General features: G+C 42.0%; 1 protein-coding gene across 2 annotated transcripts in view; it reads left to right on the forward strand.

Moving 5' to 3' along the window:
- Positions 1-712: 712 nt before the first annotated feature.
- CANX (calnexin) overlaps positions 713-21,895 on the forward strand; it is a 30,095-nt gene continuing 8,912 nt past the window's right edge. Inside the window, exons 1-7 of one of the 2 annotated variants that reach the window (XM_066615051.1) lie at positions 713-786; positions 11,321-11,512; positions 14,516-14,589; positions 15,648-15,706; positions 19,989-20,130; positions 20,683-20,764; positions 21,316-21,508. In XM_066615051.1, coding sequence (XP_066471148.1) covers positions 11,321-11,512; positions 14,516-14,589; positions 15,648-15,706; positions 19,989-20,130; positions 20,683-20,764; positions 21,316-21,508 — 742 coding nt within the window. In that variant the 5' untranslated portion in view covers positions 713-786. Of the gene's footprint in view, positions 787-860; positions 936-11,320; positions 11,513-14,515; positions 14,590-15,647; positions 15,707-19,988; positions 20,131-20,682; positions 20,765-21,315; positions 21,509-21,895 lie in introns of those variants that run through there. The other variant, XM_066615052.1, reaches the window with a different exon arrangement.

Below are 21,895 nucleotides of genomic sequence, written 5' to 3' on the forward strand. Positions count from 1 at the left end.
TGTCCTAGAGGTGTGAAGGGGTGCGGCTATGATGGTGATTTGGCAGCAGTGCTTCTCCCCGCCCCATCTTAACCTTAGATGCACATAAGCCTCATCTGCCCGATCGGTTCCATGACCCAACCAAAATTGGGTCACGACCCACTGGTGGGTCCTGAAGCCACAGTTTGGGAACTGCAGGTCTATGCAGAAAAATGCTTGCAATTCTCTATTGAAAAGCGTGTTCCTCAGTGATGCCATCTCACAGCCCAATCCTCTCCACACTTTCCTGGGAGTAAGCCCCATTGGCTCTAATGGGACTTACTTCTGAGGAGGCAGGCATAGGATTGGGCTGTGAGACATCAGGAAATCCGCGACTGCAGAGGCGTCTGCAGGCGGGCACTCGCATAAGCACCTGCCACTTCCAGTCCCCCAGGAAGGACCTCTGACTGTCTCTTTGAAGAACCCCGTGTCACTTTAAGAATGAATCGAACTTTGAAACTCCTCCCTCCCGGTTTTCCCGCCAATCCACGCGCACTTCCTACCAGGACGCCCAGCCAATGAGAGCGCTCCACGAGGGGCAGTGACATAGGGGCGTCCGTTAAAGCATGAGCCGTGGTGATCGACAGGCCGTCAGGCCAATGGCAGGGGGAGTTGGAGCCCGGGGCGGGACGGCAGCGGCTGCCTGAATCAATGGGGTAGGAAGCCTTGGAGCGCGGGGGGCGGAGCCGTCGAGTGTGTAGGTGGTGGCTCTCTGGAGGGCACGTGACAGGAGTCGCTGGGGCTGCCTGGAGTGTGAGGTGTGGTGAGGTGAGCGGAGTAGTCCACTCTCTCTTCCCCCCCCCGCCCTGGACGCGGTAGGGGGCTAGGAGCCCTCGAGCCGTGTCTCGCGCGCGCGGGGTCTGTGGAGGTGGCGAAGGGCTGAGGGGTGGGGGGCGTAGTCGGCGGGTGTGCTGGCGGTGAGTCCTGTGGGTGGCCTGTGGCGCGTGGGCGAGGGAGCGCTCGAGGGGGGGAGGGGAGGAGAGAGGGGTAACGGCTGCGGGGGGAGGAAGAGTGAGGCCGGCGAGACCGCGGGGAGGGGTGCTGGTGCGCTGGTCTGCCTGCTAGGCCTGCCTGGGAGGAGGGCTGGCTGAGGGGGGCTGGAAGGGGCCTCTTCGGCTGTCTCGGCTGGGGGGGGGCAGTGCTGGGCCTGTGGGGCGAGGGAGAGCACGCGGCGAGGGGAGAGGCGGGCCTGGCGTGCAGGCATGTGGACCGGCGCGGCGGCCTTGCGGGCAGCACACGCGTGGTGTGTGTGACTCATGACTTGGCGTTTGGAAGGGGTGGGCCGTCAGGCCTGGAGTCTCAGGGTCGTCCCCATCGTGTGTGTGTGTGTGCGCGCGCGCGCGTATCAGGTGGGGGGAGCTCTGTAGTGACAGTCATTCACCCCAGTTTGATTCATTTGTACCAGTGGTTCCCAACCTGGGGTGCGTGTATCTTCAGGGGCACCTGACAAAGGGGGCAGGGGGAAGCAGGTCTGTATTTGAACTCCTTGTGGGGCTGGCAAGGCAGGAAGGAAGGCAGCTAGGTGGCTCAGAAGGCTGCCCCAACTTCCAGTTTCTGATCTTCAATAGTGTATTATCAGGTATTGCTCAGTCCTTGAAAACATATAAACTTGAAATAACAGCAGCTGTATTCATTGCAAGCCTTTTGGTAGCGTGAGGGGTACAATTCATGGAAACGGGCTGTCAGGGGGTACGCAGGTGAAAAGATAGAAAAGCCTAGAAAAGCCTCTTTTCAGCCTAGAAAAGAGATGCCTGAGGGGGGACATGATTGAGACATACAAAATTATACAGGGGATGGACAGAGTGGATAGGGAGATGCTCTTTACACTCTCACATAACGCCAGAACCAGGGGACATCCACTAAAATTGAGTGTTGGGAGAGTTAGAACAGACAAGAGAAAATATTTCTTTACTCAGCGTGTGGTTGGTCTGTGGAACTCCTTGCCACAGGATGTGGTGACAGCATCTTCCTGGATGCCTTTAAAAGGGGATTGGACAAGTTTCTGGAGGAAAAATCCATTACAGGTTACAAGCCATGATGCGTATGTGCAACCTCCTGATTTTAGAAATGGGCTATGTCAGAATGCCAGATGCAAGGGAGGGCACCAGGATGAGGTCTCTTGTTATCTGGTGTGCTCCCTGGGGCATTTGGTGGGCCGCTGTGAGATACAGGAAGCTGGACTAGATGGGCCTATAGCCTGATCCAGTGGGGCTGTTCTTATAATACTGGGCACCACTAATTATAAGACCAAAAAGGAGTACAAGAAAATGTGATGTGTATTGCATGGGGTGAATGCACTGTGACTCTTGGTGATTCTGGAAGATGGTTGTGTGTAAAACGTGTAGGGTCAGGCACAAGGAATCTTTTTTGTTAGCAGGGAGTCTAAAAATATTTGACTTTGTGTGGTTTTTAATTATCGCTTTGAAATGAGGAGATAAAATGGTAAATGTAGATGCATTTGGCACGTGCTCACAGTATTGGGGCATTTATACATTGGAGTATGTAATGCCCAGGAACTCAGCCATTTTCAACCACTGTGCCATGGCACATTGGTATGCTGCGAGTGGTCCACAGGAATTTGGGGGTACATTTATAGTGGGGGATGTGAGACCCCCCCCCGGCAGCATGGTGTGCCTTGTCAGTGGTCAGAAACCTGATGGTGTGCCTTGACAATCTAAGTGCCTTCTCAGTGTGCTGCGAGATGAAAAAGGTTGAAAATCCCTGAATGAAAAATGAATATTTACATGGTTAACTGCTACTTTTTTTGTTGTGGATGCCCTGCAGAATGTCAGTTTGAAGCTATTTTCATTCTGAACAAATTTTGTAAAATGCCAAGCAATTTTAAAAGTGGCATCACTGTTATACTAGCATAGAAGAGTAATAAATATAGTAACATGCCAAGCAGTTCTGAAAATAATTGAAGTAAATGGATGTAATCTAAATATCAGCATGACTTCTCTTGTACTTAATTGAGACAGTTAGCAAAGGCTTTGAAAAATTTTCTGGGATGGTGTGGTTGAAGGAAATAAAGGCCTTTGTATCTCTTGGGAAGAAGGAAGTGATATTACAGCAGAATAGCGTGTGCAACGACAAAGGTGAATTGCAAAGGGTGGATATGAACACAGTCATAAAATGTGCATTTTTATCTACTTGAAATTCAAGAATGAGGAAATGCCTATCAGAATACATCAAATTAGTAGCTTACTTAAATCTTACATTTGACACTTGTGGCTAACTGGAATTCTGACTCCACCCTCTTGCCACTTGGGGGCATTTTCCTTTGTGTAGGAGTAATATGTGAACACTACTTAGGAACAAAGACAAAATGTTACACAAAGTCTTTGAGAGCTCTTTGCTTCTTTATTTGTGTTTCTGTAACAGGTGCATTTGAACCCCTAGTCATAGTGTTTGATAATTGAACTATGGAAGGGGCCTGTCATCCTTGAGGCAGATGAGGCATTATAGGACATTACTGATGCAATTGTCCTGAGCTGGATATAGTTTAAAAAATTTACATATTTTTGAGAGAACTGGGTGTTGTCTTAAAACATGATTAACTGCTTTTATTTGGTCCTAGGTTAATCAGTTACTGAGTGTGGTGACCAAAATAACTGAAAGCTGGTTTTGTAATTGTCAGATTAGTTTTTCGAAAGATGTGCTCTTTTTCTAAATGTAGGGAGAAGAATAAAATCTCTAATGTGGAGATGTATTGTAACTTTGAGATGCCTGAAGAGAAGAACTAAAACTTGTTCAGTATTGCATGATGAGTGACTTAGAAAAATTGAGGAGTTTCTCCCAAGAATTGTTGGGCTGTAGCAGCAGCATTGTCTAGCAGTGACAATTAAATTTAGTTTAAGAGTTTAATGGCACAAAGACAAGTGCACTGGCAAAGCTGGGTGATCAACTGTTGCCAATGAGTGATGATAAATGGTGCCATATCATCTTGGCAGAGCAGTATCAAGTGGAGTGCCACAGTACTAGGTGTGCTTTCAAGTGGAACATACTCCTGGAAGAGGGAGTACTGTACTTGTCAAATTTGCAAAGGATGCAAAGCTGAGGGGGGGTGCACACAGTGGCTAACAATGGAAGACATAAAGCAGGATTCAATATTAGCTTAACAGAGTCAGTCATTGGGCCCAAACCAACTAGATGGAAGTTTGGCATGTTTATGATATTTAAAGATCACATACAGAATCCAGATGAGCAGGCTTAGTAGCAGCACGTATAAAAAAGATTCATGTATCCTAGTAGACCACAAGCAGAACATGAGCCAGCACTGTGATGTGACTGCAGAAAAATGTAATACAAGCTTCAATAACAGAGGCATAGAGTTCAGATCATGAGAAAGAATTTGCTCTATTATGCAGTAGTTGGACCTCACTTGGAATAGTATGTTCAGTTTTGGACACTTCATTTAAAGGACTGTGATAACCTTGTATGGGGGAATGGTTCACAGGAGGGCAACAAAGATGGTAAGGAGGATGGAACTAAACAGTTAAAGAGTTTGGTATGTTTAGCCTGGAAAAACGTTAAGGGGAGATATGATATCCACCTTCAATATCTGAGGGGCCATCTTATAGTAGAGGAGGACTTGCTCTCTGGGATGTAGAGGGCATGACTGGACCCAGTGGGTTGAAACTACAGGGAAGGAGCCTTAGGATAGTGAATGTGAAGAATAATTTTCTAATTGTGAGAGCTGTCCAACACCTGACACTTGAGCAGTCTACTTCCTGCAGTTGTGGGCCCTCCCTTGTGGAAGATTTTCAAACAGATGTTGAACAGCTACTTGCAAGGGGTGCTGTATCAATTGTCTGCACTGGGCAGGGGTTTAGACTATATGACTTCCAGGGTCTTTTCCAAATCTTAACATTCTATGCCTACACAAGAAGCACAAAAATACGAGCATTGCAATGCACGTAAGTTACGGTAGTTTAGGCTCAACATTTAGAATATCATCTTAAACTGGGAAAATCCTTGGTTCAGGTCTCACTTCTACCATGAATTCACTAGATGCATTTTCATATTTAGCTACATAATTTTTTTATTTGAAAAATTTATATCCCACCTTTCTGATGCTGAAGCAAATGCACAAGGCAGCTTACAAAGCTCCATAATAAATGCACAATGCATCACAACAATTGGTTAAGCCATTTCTGTCCAATGTTGCATGTACACATTTGCTCCCTGTTGCGTATACCTGTGTGCTGGGCAAAAATGGGTTAACACGGATCTGTCTTTCAGATATGTATATGAGAGTGTATGTATGTGAAGCATGTTTAGCACTCTAATGTTCTGCAAATACCTATCACTGGAAGAAGCATGCTAATAAACTACAAGTATTTTTTTTTTTCCAGTGACACTAGCTTCAGTTTTTCTTAATGGAGCTAGCCTTTTCCATATATGTAGCTGCTTTTCATCTTTCATATATTTAGTGTTCACTGTAACTAACTTAACTTGGTCATTTACACAATAAGGAAGAAATGCTATTGTGTGGGGAAGATAAGGCAGACTACTAGATGGGAACACAGTATTTTCTTCAGTGTTGCTATAATCTCTGAGGATATATCCCTTAACTAGTACATTCAATCCAGAATTGTAATTTTTGCCATATCCTAGGAAGTTTCCCAGTTAAGATAAATCTTTCATCAATAAGAGCAAGAAGATTTTACCCTCCCCTTCAGGCTTTATTGGAACAGGTTATTTTGATTATACTTTTCTTGTAACTTGAGGTAATTAGAGCTAGTTTGTTTTAAATAATTTCTTAGACTTGGTGACATAGACTGTGAAATGGAACACTGCAGACATTGGGCAGCATGTTGCAAACTTAACATTGATACTTGGCTAATAAAAGAGCTGGATGGTTCACTTACCCAGTTGTAAGGCAGACCCTGGCTAAACAAGGCAGTGGCAGATTAGAGAGATGACATTCCTGGGGGTTGTCACAGGCATCTGAACAGGGGTGCTGTTATAACAATCCAGGCTTTTTTCCTGTGGGAATAATGTGCAGGCATTATTCAGAACCTCATTAGCATATAACTACTTAATATACTTTTGATTGTAATGTAAAACGGCAGCAATTTATTTAGCAGTGCAGCTCTGAAAATAGTTTGAAGGAATGAGTCCCTCACCTAGTGCTTGCCTGCTCATTTTCTCCTTACTCATGCTTCTCTATTCTCCTCCCTCTCTGAACACAATGATGGGCAGCTATCTTTTGTTTGTACTAATATTAGTTCCATGATGCTGCTCTATAAGAACATAAGAACAGCCCCACTGGATCAGGCCATAGGCCCATCTAGTCTAGCTTCCTGTATCTCACAGCGGCCCACCAAATGCCCCAGGGAGCACACCAGATAACAAGAGACCTCATCCTGGTGCCCTCCCTTGCATTGGCCTTCTGACATAGCCCATTTCTAAAATCAGGAGGTTGCACATACACATCATGGCTTGTAACCCGTAATGGATTTCAATGGATTTCAACTCTTAATACCAGTTGTGATTGCATGCTTGTATGCTTCCCCCCATTAAAACTGCAGGTTCAAAAACTGAAAAGAAGAAAGGTGAGCTGCAACATTGACACAGATCTGCCCCAAGCCCTGCCTTATGGAGGCTCCCCATGCCACCTCAGAAATACATCTGCATTTTTAAAAGTTCCCTTTTCTGGAAGTGAAACTGTTGTGGAAGCCACATAGTACTATACCTAATGGATTTGAATTCACATTTTCTTTTCAAGCCCTAGGTGGTTATCAATCAATAACAAGATGTCAATCATAAATGGAGATTGATCTTCCTGGTGTGGGACCTCTCTTCGCAGGCTTGATGATTCTCTCTGGCCCATTCCTTCCTTCTGATGCTGGTTTCAGCCATAAGAGAAAGGAGGGGAATTATGTATTGAAATGGCTTTTCCAGAACACTGAAAGATCCTGCTGCTCTGTGTTGTTCCTCCACACTCTGTGGGGACTGCAGTGGCCTGGTAAACATGGCCTCCACTTTTTGGGTGGCTGACATGCTTGACACCAGGGCCCCTTGCTGAGATGTTGTTTTTGGGAAGCTCACATCCAGCCTCCTAGTGGCCTATAGTCCCCTGAACTCTCATCAGCCAAAAGATACTTATGGTACTTTCTGATCTGCTGTCCCAAGACAACTGATAGTTGGAACAAACATAATTCTGTGAGAGTGATCTGGGAGAGTGATCTGGCTGATGATTAAAGTCAGGTTTGCCTTTCCTTTGCTGAGAAGATGATCTTAGGAGGTGGGGTGGCAACCTCCCAAGTGCCTGTAGTCTGGCTGATCAAGGTCAGAGGGGGTGGTTCCACAAATGGTGGAGATAACTTGTGCTAGACAAGCAATTGAGTGGTAATTTGCAAGCTTGTAGTTCTAAAACTGCAGATATACACAAAATGGTAACCGACTGTTTCCATTGTAAGACCAGATTACTATAATGTACTCTGTTATAGACAAAGCGGATGAAAGTTCCAGATAACTATATTCATTTTTTTGGGGGGGGGGGGGAAGCTATGGCACAATGCTAGTAACCATATTTAAACAGAACTGTTTGAACATTGGACTAGATCAGTGTTTCTCAACCAGTGGTATGGGGACCACCAGTGGTACTTGAGGTGGTGGTATTATTATTATTATTATTATTATTATTATTATTATTATTATTATTATTAACAGTATTTATATACCGCTTTTCAACTAAAAGTTCACAAAGCGGTTTACAGAGAAAAATCAGATAACTAAATGGCTCCCTGTGCCAAAAGGGCTCAAAATCTAAAAAGATGCAAATGAATACCAGCAGACAGCCACTAAAACAAAACTCCCCCTGCTAAAAAAAGGAGCACCCACTTGAAAAAGTGCCTGTTACCCAATTAGCAAGGGTCATCTGGTGGTAGTGGCAGGATCTCTGGGCACCTGCCACCCAGCAGTGAGAACAGGAACATGACGCAACAAACAGCGTTAGGATACTCAGCTTGGCAGGCAGAGCTCCAAAGCATGCTTTTTCGCTCTCAAAAAAGCCCTCCCATCCACCCTGAGCCTCTTGTCACATTTGGCCTGCCAACCCAGAAGTAACTGGCGATGATGTCATCACCAGTTACTACAGGTGGTACTTTGAATAGGTGGACTACGTGAAGTGGTACAGCGGAGGACAAACCTTGACAAACACTGGACTAGGTACTAGTTTGTGAACATAACTTGGATATCTCTTCTTAAAGCATGACTATAGGTTGTATCTTGACCTCTGAGAGGAGTGTGGGGAGTCACTGGAAGCTCACTCTGCTCCTGGAAAGAGCTTTTTGCTCACACAAGAACCCCACTGGAAATGTGTGTGAGAACAAGAATACCTGCAGGAAGACACTGATAGGTTTTTTTTGGAGGGGGAGAGGAGTCTATTCACCTGGGTTAGAATATGTTAACCCATTTCTGCCCAGCCCACAGGTGTACTCATTTGATCCGTGTTGTGTATATGCAATGTTGGACAGAAATGGCTTAAAGCAACTCCCTGTACCTTTTAGTACAGTGATTTTCAATCTTTTTCATTTCATGTCACACTAAAATTGTCAAGGCACACCATGCTGCCAGTGGGGGGCTCACAATCCCCATTGGCCCTACTAATGAATTACCTTCTCCCAAATTCCTGTGGCTTACTTGTGGACCACTCGGAGCACACCAATGTGCCATGGCACAGTGGTTGAAAATGGCTGTTCTAGTATGCTTCTGCCCTTGCTCACAGTAGTAGGAACAGGGAACTAGATGTACAAGCAGTAGTATCTTCTGTTACTGCTAGTTTCACTACATCCATCCAGGATATTTGAGTGAACCCAGAGTTGATTCCTTCCCACTGAGATTCTCAGCTCAACTCTGCTGTCTCCTAATATTTTTCCTAATTTTGAAGGGGAGGCAAAATACACTAGTATGAACTAGATGGGAAAACATATACTTTTTTGTCCTTTTAAAAATAAGGCTTTTCAAAATCAATTTAATACAAATCTATGTTTTTCTTATACAGAGACTGCCTACTGATCAGTGTGTAAAAAAATTTTTGATACTTGTATTTAAGAAACAAACTGGTTTCAAAGTTGAAAGTAGTTGGGCAGATTTATTTTCTGCTCTGATGTTGCTATCTGAACACGTCTGCTCTATTTTCTCTCGCTATTCATAACGTGGAACTGCATCACTAAATTTGTGTTCTATTTTTTTGAGCAGTAAATATGCATACTCAGATATTGAAGTGTGGTAGTCTTTTCTATACTGTGAATGATTAACGTTTTAACCTAAAGTTAAACTTAGCTATAGTAATGTTGGTAATATTAAGATACAGGTAGCCTCTGACTTATGGATGGCAACATCTTGTCTCTGAATATAGAGGCTTTATCACTCAAGTTAATCTTGTCAGAATTACCTTTCTTTTAGTAGGTCCTGTCCATGTTGATCTGCTTGATGATATGCTAAAATCAAAATTTGCCTTTTAAAAATTAGGCAATTTCTGCTAACAGCTGAACACCAAAAAGTAGAAAGTAGTATTTGTGACCTCTTGAGCAGACTAATGTTTATAAAGCAGAATTTGCTAGAAAATGTAGTCTCTGAGCAGCTGGATTAATCAGCAAGAATACCTTACATAGAAAAATAAACAATGTGCTGTAACAGTCACACAGAATACAGAATTCTTAAAAAAAAAAAAAAGAAAAAAAGAGGGCAGTCTCCAATATGCTGTCTGTGGAGGTTTTCAGTGTTCAGATTATTTTAGTCTTGGGTAATTTCCTGAATCCAGTTAAGTGATGTTTTCATGTTTTGTTCAGTTGCACACCTAAATAAAACTTGCAGTCTGTAAACATAAATGCAAGTTCCAAACTGCTACTTGACGCTTTCTCCCCCCCCCCCCCCCCCAGTCATGGCCTGATCAAGTGTGTGAAGTGTGAAGCTCCCGCAGCCTGACATTTCACCCCTTACACAGTTTGGTTTGTTCAGTGCTAGTTTTGAATTGGTTCAAAATTAGGTAAACCCTGTGGAATCATATGAAGTATTTCTTCTGAAAACGTCCCTGTATATTGTATAATGCTGAATCTGAGGTGTAAAATAGAATTCTGCTTGCCTAGTGATGGATTTTACTTTGCTAAAAAGTTACTCTTCATGGTTTGTGAAGACTGAAATTGTGCAAACAGTATTCATGAAAAGGGTTGGAATCAATGGGCAGGTTTTCCATAGGTTAAAGTAGGTGCATTCTACTGAAAGCTGTCTCCCGTGCCTCTTCACCTGAATTTCCTATTAAAGTTTTGCCCTAATCTGATCTGCATCAAAATTCAAAAGGTACAATAAGTTAAGCAAGAGTTTTTCTCCAATTAACCAATGTGCCTGATACCTTAAACAGGGTTTTTGGGGTCCTAAAATATTTTTGCATTAAATAGCATGTTTCTTTTAGAAATAATCTTGGCTTGTCACATCTGGGCTCGGTAGAAATTTATGGAGAGGTGAATACAATTGGCTTGCATCTTACGTTAGGGTTGTGTTCTGAGGTTGGTACATAAAACTAAGATCATGTATTTTTGAAATTCCCTTCAATCCAGCAAATATGTACTGTCTTGTTGAGAACTAAAAGTGGAACAGTGCCATTCTCTCCCTTCAGGCTCGCTCCAGGCATAAACATGGTAGGCAGTAGGCATGGTAGGCAGTTACCTGCTCTTTTTCTCTGTCTCTTTTGGGAGCTGGACTCAAGATATGGGCCAACTGTACTTTGCATATGTTTTGTGTTTACATCTTTGTCATTTACTTGAGAGCAAAATGCAAAAGAAGAAAAAAAAAAGAGATTCTTCCGATAATACAGGATTTGCTGTAGAATAGAGTGGCTCCACCAAAACTGAAAATATCATTTCGCTTGTGAAATTTGGAGTAGTTGATACTTGCTTCTAATATACTTTCTCTTCAGTACTGGCTCAGGCTTTTTCAGATTTCCTACATTTGCAAGCTCATAGTTCCTACCTCTCTGGTTCTATTATGCCTGTTTCCAGTGCTTGGAGTAATGGGAAGGAGTTCCTGGAGTATTGGTTATACTGCAGAACTCTTAAATTACATGGTGTAAATTTTATGCACCACAGAATTACAGCACATCATTTTTAGCGTAAGATTCATATATCTGCTTGCTACATCTACTCGGTCACTATGTATAACTTCTGTTTGTTGGAATGGTGTTTGAGTTTAATGTGCTCAGAACAACTTTGGGGTCAAATTATGGACCCCTTCTGCTTGATTTTCCTGGCAGATTTAATTAATCTGAACCCATTCTCTTTTCCTGCACTTTATATAGATGATGGAACAAAAGTGGTTGCTGTGTGCAGCTTTGTTGTTAGCTGGAATAGTGATCCAGGCACATGACGCGGACCATGACCACGACCACAGTGATGATGATGTAATAGACCTTGAAGATGACCTTGATGATGGTGTTGAGGAAGTAGAGAAGCTGCAACATGAAACCAGCACTCCTCCTCCACTCCCTAAGGTTTGAATACTTGGTGCAAGTGTTGCTCTCCCAAAACAGATTTTATAAGTTTGTTCACTATGAAGATTTGATTGTGTCTGGAGCTTTCCTAATTTTAGCCTATTTTATTGTTATGACAAACTTATGACAAACATATTTTGCTGTTAAAATTAATCATAGAGAAGTTGCTTGGTAAGCAGAGGTGTGGTAAACTGTAACCATGTACCTACTTAAGTTGCTGCACAATCTAGAGGGGCTCTGACTCTAAACTTTAGAACCTTAGAATTCTAAGAACAGGGTTTCTCAAACTGTGTGTTGTGACCCAGAGCTGAAATTGCCAAGATGTTAGCTGAGAAGGAAGATACATGGAGTCCTATGGAAAGTGAAACTGAGCCATATCACGCATTTACTCATGAGTAGGCAAATGTGCCTTGGTCCATTGCAGAGGGCAGACGGAGAGGAATACAACACCACCGGAATTGTCCCGATCTGATGAACACAACCCCCAAAAAACACCAGAGAAGGAAGTCCCTCTCTGCATGCCGATAAATGTATTGAGCTCTTTGGAAAGTGAAACTAAACTGCACGTTTGTGTTTATTCGCAAATAAATAGACCTGTCTGGCTTGTGTAGAGGGTCAGGCAAAGGGAAATGCAAGGCCACTAGAATGGTCCCAATCTGATCAAAGTGGAGCTCAGCAATTACTCCAGAAGGCAACCTCCCTCCCCCATTAAAAAGGATAAAACCAAGAGGCTTGAGTTGGCAAGGTGATTTTTTCTTTTTTAGACTTGTAAAGCTAGGTGGGTCCTGAGTTTTCAGACTGTGGGTTCTGGTGCTAATAGGTTTGGGAATCATTGTTTTATTGGAATGTGCTGTTGCCTTTTTTCAGACTCCTCCCCCCTGTGGAATTTCATTTGCTCTCATCACTCTGGGGTTTTAATGCTGTTTAGTGGGAAGCTTTGAATCTCAGTCTAGCTCCCCCCCCCCAAAGTTGTATTTAAAACTGATTTCATTCCAAATCACACTGAACTGGTTTAAATATAAGAAATTGAACTGGGCACTGGGTAGGGCTGGAAATCTTGCTGATTTGGGGGTGGTGGTTTGAGGTTATTGTAGGCAGGCTACAGAGATAATTCACTTGATGGAAGGGCTGGCTTCCCCATCTCATCTCCCCTTTTTATTTGTTTTACTTTGATTCCAATTCATTTTAATTTTCTTGTTGATGTCACCTCCGGCCATGGCATCACTTCTGGTGGGTACCAGAAAGATTGTCATTCTAAAAAAATGGATCCCATGCTTAAAAAGTTTGAGAACCACTGCCTTAGAATGTTCTAAGCCAGTGGCTCTCACACATTTTACACCAGGACCCACTTTTTAGAATGAGAATATGTTGGGATCCAACGGAAGTGATAACATGACTGAAAGTGACATCATAAAGCAGGAAAATTTTTAACAATCCTAGGCTGTGATCCTACCCACAGTAATCCCCATTGATGATCATTGTTAAAAGAATATACATAGTAGCTTGATAAAAGTACAGGTCTGTAACATTTCCCCAAATGCAGTTACAGACCATGGTAGCAACAAGTCTAATATATTAAAAATAAAATATTGAAATGAATGCGAACCCACCTGAAATTGGCTTGAGACCCACCTTGTGAGTCCCAGCCCACAGTTTGAAAAACACAGTTCTAAGCATTCTGAGCTTCAGAATATTTATAGGAAGTGTTGGTATGTAGTAGCTGCAAATTGTTTATACTTCATTTAAAATCTGTTGGTAATTGTAATGATATGTTGGCTGTGCACTTGGCCACTGTAGCACTATGCTGAAAGATATGCAAGAAACAAAGCATAACAAACCCCTGCTAATTGGGTAAGAGGCACTTTTTCACGTGGGTGCTCCTTTTTTAGCAGGGGGAGAGTAACTGGCCCATCTCACCCCAGCAGTGTCTGTTCTGGTGGCTGTCTGCTGGTATTCTTTTGAATCTTTTTAGATTGTGAGCCCTTTTGGGACAGGGAGCCATTTAGTTATTTGATTTTTCTCTGTAAACCGTTTTGTGAACTTTTAGTTGAAAAGCGGTATATAAATACTGTTAATAATAATAACTTTGTTTGCCCAGCAGTCTCACACTTTAGCTTTTGGTGCTGCTGATGCAGTTTGCAAGTTTACACCCTAGCTCCGGGGAATAATGCTGCACTACCTTCCCAACTTGAAGAGTGCAGCAGGGTTAATGACCCTCTGAACAATGAATTGTAAGGCTGTATTGGGATAAACAGCTATCTTGGTAATTGCTTTGTTAACTTTGAAAGAGGGGTCTCCAAACTATGGCCTGGGGGCCACAACCAGCTGGCCAGAAGATTTTACCATAATTTAGCATGATGGTGGGAAAGCCTTAATGTTCCAGCCCTCAGCAACCTGCTGATGTGCTGGGTAACAGCAGAGCCTTCTGCCAGGGAAATGCTTCTGCAAAAGATTGCCTCAGAAGGCTCTGTGCCTGTAGGGATTCCCTTAAGAGTAGCCTTTGAGTGGTAGTTTTTGAGCTTTGTGCACCAACTGGGAGGCAGTCAGAGCATAGGAGGAAGAGGATGAAGGGATGGGGCTGCAGCTTATATATAAAAAAATTAAAATCAAACTGCGGGCATATGCCCTGGCATTGTTTTGTTTCCCACTTAACAAAAGAGTTAACAAAGCTCATTAGGCAGCAAAATATCAGCAACTTGCTGATGCGTCTGCCAGGGAAGGTGGGGTGAAAAAGTTGGTATTTGTAAAATATGTTGATTACAAACAAGATCCAAGGGAAACATATTCATTTAAATTCAATTCATTATTTGTTTAATATAAAATTGATATTTTTTGCTTCCGAACATGTGTAAAATTTAGTGTGGCCCTTATACTGAAAAGTTTGGAAATCCCAGATTTAAGATAATGTGAAACATTAACATGCAGACCCAAAGAGTAAATGTCAAATCAGATCTTGTTTAGGATGTCAGTTAACAAGGACTGTTGAACATTGTTTTCCGTCAGGTTACTTATAAGGCCCCAGTTCCAACAGGAGAAGCTTATTTTGCTGAGAACTTTGATAAAGGAACTCTTGAAGGGTAAGTGCTAGACCAAAGAGGCACTAGTAGGTTTATGAGAAGTACATCTCTTATAAAAATGCATGCAATCACAAAGATAACTTATTAGCAGTGAGTGTGTTAAGCCGTTTCTCCCCAATGTTGCGTATATGTAATAGGTTGTATGCTTGGGATAATTAGAAAAGGTATTGAGACCAAAACAGCTAATATTATAATGCCGTTGTACAAATCAATGGTAAGGCCACACCTGGAATATTGCGTCCTGTTCTGGTCGTCACATCTCAAAAAGGACATAGTGGAAATGAAAAAGGTGCAAAAGAGAGTGACTAAGATGATTACTGGGCTGGGGCACCTTCCTTATGAGGAAAGGCTATGGCATTTGAGCCTCTTCAGCCTAGAAAAGAGGCGCCTGAGGGGGGACATGATTGAGACATACAAAATTATGCATGGGAAGGATAGCGAGATGCTCTTTACACTCTCAAATAACACCAGAACCAGGGGACATCCACTAAAATTGAGTGTTGGGAGAGTTAGGACAGACAAGAGAAAATATTTCTTTACTCAGCGTGTGGTTGGTCTGTGGAACTCCTTGCCACAGGATGTGGTGACGGCATCTGGCCTGGATGCCTTTAAAAGGGGATTGAACAAGTTTCTGGAGGAAAAATCCATTACAGGTTACAAGCCATGATGCGTATGTGCAACCTCCTGATTTTAGAAATGGGCTATGTCAGAATGCCAGATGCAAGGGAGGGCACCAGGATGCAAGTCTCTTATTATCTGGTGTGCTCCCTGGGGCATTTGGTGGGCCGCTGTGAGATACAGGAAGCTGGACTAGATGGGCCTATGGCCTGATCCAGTGGGGCTGTTCTTATGCTCTTAACAGGGATCAAATATGTGCACCTGTGGGCTGGGCAGAAATTGGTTACGTTGAAAGTTCTTATTCTTTCAGTGTTTCAAAAGACTGAAGTTTGGTAAAACGTTTGTGGATTTAATAATCAGTTACATATTTATAACTGATAGATAGCCTTTAAACATTTGTTGCTCTGCTTTCACTATATAATGTTGGTTTTTAATTTCAGGTGGGTTCTTTCCAAAGCTAAGAAGGATGATACCGATGATGAGATTGCCAAATACGATGGTGAGTATAGCAACTTACTTCATTTTCATAGTGTACTTTTGAGTTTAGAAAAAGTTCAGAATTTACGTACTGGCACCTGTGAAGTCAAACTCCACCTATAGGATCGGTTGCACAGTTTGGTAGTGCTCCTGTACTTGCAGCTCTTCCTAGAGAACTGGTTGGCAGCTGTGGCCAAGAGTGCATTAGCCCAGCTTTAAGTACTGCATTGGCCGTAATTGAGTTGATTGGACCTTACCACTGTGGTCCATTCCTTAGTGACTTGAAGACTGGATTACTGTAACTTGCTCTATGTAGGACTGCCCTTGAAAATTATTCTGAAGCTGCAGTTAGTGCAGAATGCAGTGGTTCCAGTGGTTACTGGAGCTAGGCATTTTGAATCTGTTGGACTGCTGCTTCAGTGACTGCACTGGTTGCCCATTTGTTTCTTGGCCTAATTCAAGGTGCTGGTATTGATTTTTAAAGTCCTTCACGGTTTGGGTCCAGATTATCTGAGGGACCGCCTTCTCGTGTACATTCCAGCCCAATCTCTAAGATTGTCTGAAGGGGGTGTCTTTCAAGTGCTGCCTTTATCGCAAGTTAAAGGGATAGCAGCAAGTCTTCTCTGTGGTGGTAACACAACTATGGAATTCCCTACCAGGAGAACTAAGAACTACCCCTTCCTCTTGGCTTTCTGTCGAGGGCACAAAACGTTTTAGTCTTGTGTGTGATGTGTTGTCTATCTGCTCAGGTGCCTCTATGTCTTTATTTGTTTTGTTGTTGTATATATTATGGTGCTTGTATTTGTTTAAAGTGTGAAATTGTAAGCTGCCTTAGGGTTCTGCTCCAAAGGGGAAGTATAAATCTTTTAAATAAATAAACTTTAAGATGCTTATTTTCCAGTCTTTACTTGAGGTAGGATAGTGTCTATGTAAGCAAAGTCTATTCTTATCTAAATCAAGAGGTATTGCATAAAACACTTATTTTGTTAGAAAAATCTTAGGAGCTACACTTTGTCAATCATACTCTTGAATGAAGGTTTTATGAATGGCTAAAAAATAATGAAGACATTTAAGTGAAATTTCTACTACAGAAAATCTGTTGCTGCTGCAGTTGTACAGCAAGTACAAATATCCTTTTCCAGAAGAATCTTACTGACTTTTAAATCAGAATGTGATGCTTTCTATTTTTATGTAACTGTGGTCATGATTCTGATTTTTGTAAGGCATTTTGATTCATTAATGAAAAGTATGGTATACACCAGTGTTTTTCAAACTGTGTGTTGGGACCCACCAGGTGGGTCGTGAGCCAATTTCTGTTGGGTTCCCATTCATTTCAATATTTTCTTTTTAATACATTAGACTTGATGCCACCATGATATGTGACTGCATTTGGGGAAATGTTAGACCTGTACATTTAACAAGCTACTATGTATTTTCTTTTAACAATGATAGTAAATGGGACTTGCACCTGGGTAAGTGTGGGTAGGATTGCAGCCTAGGATAGTTAAAACTTTTCCTGCTTGATGATGTCACCTCTGGTCATGACATAACTTGTGGTGGGTCCTGACAGATTCTCATTTTAAAAAGTGGGTCCTGATACTAAATGTGTGAGAACCACTGGTATACACCATAAACTTAGATCTCTGCTTAAGTTGTTGAAATAAACTTTTTCATTTATTTCAGTAGGACCCAAGTGCTGATAGTTTTAAATGCAGTTAAGTCTGTCTGTATGGTACTAGCAGGGATGGGAACTCAAATCAGGTGATTTGAGGTAGAGTCGCAAAAATCAGCGTTTTTCACTGTCTCGATACTTGGGCATTAACTCAAGTTTGAGGCCACTGACTCAGCACTCAATCCCCATGCATACAGACTTGAGTATGTCTGTGATGGGTGTGATTGCTTACATTTTCATGGTGTGAAGGACCTTGTGGGGCCAACCTTCAGACCAGGCGAGCAGCAGGGAGGTTCCAACTAGGAGGCAGGGAAGAGTTAATATTTGCTTTTGCATCCAAGCAGTAGAGGGAGGTGGGAGCGGGCTCTCTTGCTCATTTCTGAAGGAACCAATTATCATTGGATGAAGGGTGGGCAGTCTGATTTGTTTCTTCAGATGAGGGAGGCCAGGAGGCGCCCAAGGGGATTCTTGCCTTGGAATTGGCTGAAGAAGCCCAGCGAAAAGAGGTGGAGAAGTAGAGGGAGGTTCATAGCAATCACACTTTCCAACAGCATGGTTACTGTGAGCTTTGTTACTTGGGAGGAGGTAGCCCCATTGAATGACCAGCGCAAATGGGACTACTTCTGAATAGAGCTGCAAAGGATGGGTCATTCTGGTAAGCTTTGTAGCTGCTGCATGTGACCCTCCTCCCTCTTGGCACTTTGGTCCCTGCTCCCATGCAGTTCGTCCCACCCCGTCCTGCCTTGTTTACAGATAGGATAGGGACAGCAGGGGAGTAGTTAAAGAGAACTCAACACATGCTGAAGTAGTAGCTCTGTTTTTTTCCATGAAATTGTGGCTTGCTTTTTAAAGGGAAAGACTTGTAACTTGAGTCTTTTTGAATTGCGAAAATGCTCCAAGTGACTCGGAAAGTGCCCCTGTGATAACTTGTTTTTGAATAGAGTCATGGGGCGGGGGCTCATGTGCCTGACTTGCCCATCTCTGGGTATTATGACCTAGTTCTCACTGACGTGATAAAGCTGTGTCTGAACTATACAGTTTCAAATTGCAGGTGGGGATAGGGAAACACTTGCATTCCTGCATAATCCAAATGAAGTTTTATAAATTGTACTGTGAGGAAAGCTAGGGTGTCGCAGTCCAGGGTTAATTCAACCTTCTGAACCCATGCTTGCAGTTTGTGCACAGATTTATCACTTCAGAGAACTTAAGTCAAACACCTGAATCGGTATTTAAATTTATTTCTAGTCAATTACTACAAAATCTACTTAGATACTTCTAACTCTTGTTTTAGTACCTGATTTTCTTCTGATGTACAGCTTTCTCAGGAGTGCTTTTGGGATTATTTACGTGAAAAAGTAGGTTCTAGAATTGAAATGTAACAGTTTAAATGCCCATAAATGGGAGAAACTAGCAGGCATGTTTTCCACATGTATTTAAACTGACCATGTGAACAGCATTCACATGAAAGATGTGCTGCACTGAAACATACCTTTTAGAAGACCTCATATTTAATATGGCAGAGCTGGCCAGTGTAACACATGCATTATTTATAATCAAACTGCTATGTTGGGTAACTGAAGAGCATTTTGAAGCTACAGATGGTGCAAAGTACTGTGCCAGGATCCCTAATGGGTTAGTATTCCCTCTAAGGGACCCACTTCACTATGCGGACTCCTTTGCTTGCTGCACGACAGACCCTCAGCATTTCCAGTTGTGAACATTGCTTGACTTCCAGGAACTTCAAGCTCTACGTAGTTTGCCTTCAGTGAATTTTGAGCTGTGCGGCCAAGCAGCTTAAATGAAACAGTAAATGGGGGCCTGTGCATAGGAACATATTGCTCCCATTCTACATCAGCTTAATTGGTTGCCACTGCTTCTGAGGTCAATTCAAGGTGTTGGTTATAATCTGAGACCAAGATACTTGAAGGACTACCTCTCCTTTCATGAATTTGCCCATTCATGTGGTAATTACCAAGGGACCTACTCTGTTTCTCTCCTCTTTTGAACTATGTGTTAGAACTTCTTTGGTCCTGACCATTAGGCATTTAAACTTCTTCCCCCTTGAACTCCTTCAGTGATTAATTTGATTACACACTTATGGTTAAGTTCCTCTTCTTATGTTATAGCTTTTATTTGTATCTTTTTTGTTTAATTGTGTTTATAATGTGCTGATTATTGTGTTAACAGAATGATCTGCCTTGACAGCCTCTTGGGAAGTGAAAAAGTAGCATATAAATGACCAAATAAATAAACTGGTTATTTAAATGTCCTTGAGTCTTAAGATTCTTCTTGGTAGAAATCATTTCTAATTATAGGTGCTTGATTGAGCATTGTGTTGTGAGATTGCAGATGGGCTGTGTTGTGGCTTCGGATGATTTTGGCCTAGCAAAATTATGTTGTATGTAGTCCACTTTATTCACTGCTGAATCTGTAGATTAAAACAATAGTTCATAGTAGCCAAACTGTGAATATGGCCTCTCTAGTAGTCAAAATATGCTGAGTAACTTGCATAATGAACCCTGTATTTTAATCAGTGTTAATATGGGAACTAACATGGCTTTTTATATTGCACGCATGGTTTTGTGATAAAGCAGCAGGTGTTTCCTGATACATTTGTCCTTTTCTCTTCTAGGCAAATGGGAAGTGGAGGAAATGAAAGATACTAAACTTCCAGGGGATAAAGGGCTTGTGCTTCTTTCCCGGGCTAAGCATCATGCAATCTCTGCCAAACTTACCAAACCTTTTGTCTTTGACACCAAACCCCTCATAGTACAGTAAGTGGAAATAACTTTTTGCATCCTTTATGTTGTATCTAGATGTGAAGAGGTGTGAACACAAGTATATTGGGTGGCTTAGCTTCAGTGTTGTATACAGGCATACGTAGTTGTGCCCAGAGAAATGGGTTCTACCAGTTTGCAGCAGAAACTGGTAATTCTGTACTTTTGGAAAAATTACTGTTAATGTTTTTTTAGGAATCTTATGTTAAAATGCACTGCTGCCAAGATCTGAAATCAATTCAGTTCACCTGCAATGGCTGAATCATAGTTTGGCTGTTTAGACTATTTGCTTGCTTTTCCTCCATTGAGTTTGGGTCAAGCAAAGTGTTAGCCTCCTAACTGGAAATTATGGTTGAAAGTGGATTTTTTCTCATTTAGAGACAAGCTATGCATTTTAGAAAGCCAGGAACTGAAAACAGAAACTGAGTGTGTGAAGATCAAGGGAGTGGTTGGGCAGAGACATGGCCCTGATGCTCATGCTGTAGCTGGGTTTCAGGAGAAAATAAGAGACATTTTGTAATAGTTTTCTCTTGTTTCAAACTAAATCAGGTATGAAGTCAGTTTCCAAAATGGAATTGAATGTGGCGGTGCATATGTGAAGTTGCTTACCAAAACCCCTGACCTGATCCTGGTGAGTGGTGTGTGTTTTTCAAACAGCTGTTGGCTCCTGAGCTTTAGTTTTTAATACAGTGTGTTGGGTTTTGTTCCATTGTCTGTTTACATACTGAATGTATTTTAAGACTAGTTGTTACTGTAATAGAGCGATCTGTTAGTCTGTTGATTGATTTTTATGTAGAGTCAGAGCTATTCTTGGTTCTGTTATGTCTCATGACTTGTGGCCCACTCAAGGTCAAGAAATAAGTTTCCAACAAAACTGTGAAACTCATTTAGATAACATTGTGCAAGAATGCCAGTACCTCTGAGAGCCTCTGGAGATTGGTAATTTTAAGTTCACTTTTTGACTAAGCATCTCTGGCTTATAACTCTGACTCTTGGAACTGCACAGCTTTTACTGGCGAAGAGCTACTCTTCTGTTTCAAGCTTATGACATTTCCGTTCAGTCCAGTTACTGAGAGGTTCTTGATTTGCTGAAAAAGTATGGATAGAATCTGTGACCACAAGTGGGGCTTGTATTGGAATTTATATAGGCATGCATTTTGAAGCTCTATCTACTTTTTAAAGGATCAGTTCCACGACAAAACTCCTTATACAATCATGTTTGGTCCTGACAAATGTGGAGAAGACTACAAATTGCACTTCATCTTCCGGCACAAGAGCCCTAAGACTGGCAAGTACGAGGAGAAACATGCAAAGCGTCCTGATGCTGACTTGAAGAACTACTTTACAGATAAGAAGACTCATCTTTATACGCTGGGTAAAGCAATTACATATTTGGAGGATTTTTATTAAAGTCTAGTGTGGATGGCTGTTGTGGGAGGCTGTCCGGGAGTCTGATTAACAACGAGTTGCATTGTAAAGAACAAAGTGAAGAATTTGCTTTCTCTTTATACATTTTGTACAAGTAACCTTGAAGGTTTCTTCTACTCTAGCAGGGAAAAATTGCAACTCTTTAACTTGGTTTTTAAATAGTCTAATCTTTTAAAAAGCAATTTTGAAATATTTTGTTGAGCAATATAGGAAATCCAAAATGTTAGACTGAATTTAGCTGAAGTGACATTTTGTAGATGCTAGATCCTGTCAGATACACTGCTTGAAAGTATTGTCTTCCTGGGGAAGTAACATCAGCTAGAAAGACGACTTT

This window comes from Tiliqua scincoides, chromosome 2 (assembly GCF_035046505.1).
Source record: "Tiliqua scincoides isolate rTilSci1 chromosome 2, rTilSci1.hap2, whole genome shotgun sequence".
NCBI classification, from domain to species: Eukaryota; Metazoa; Chordata; class Lepidosauria; order Squamata; family Scincidae; genus Tiliqua; species Tiliqua scincoides.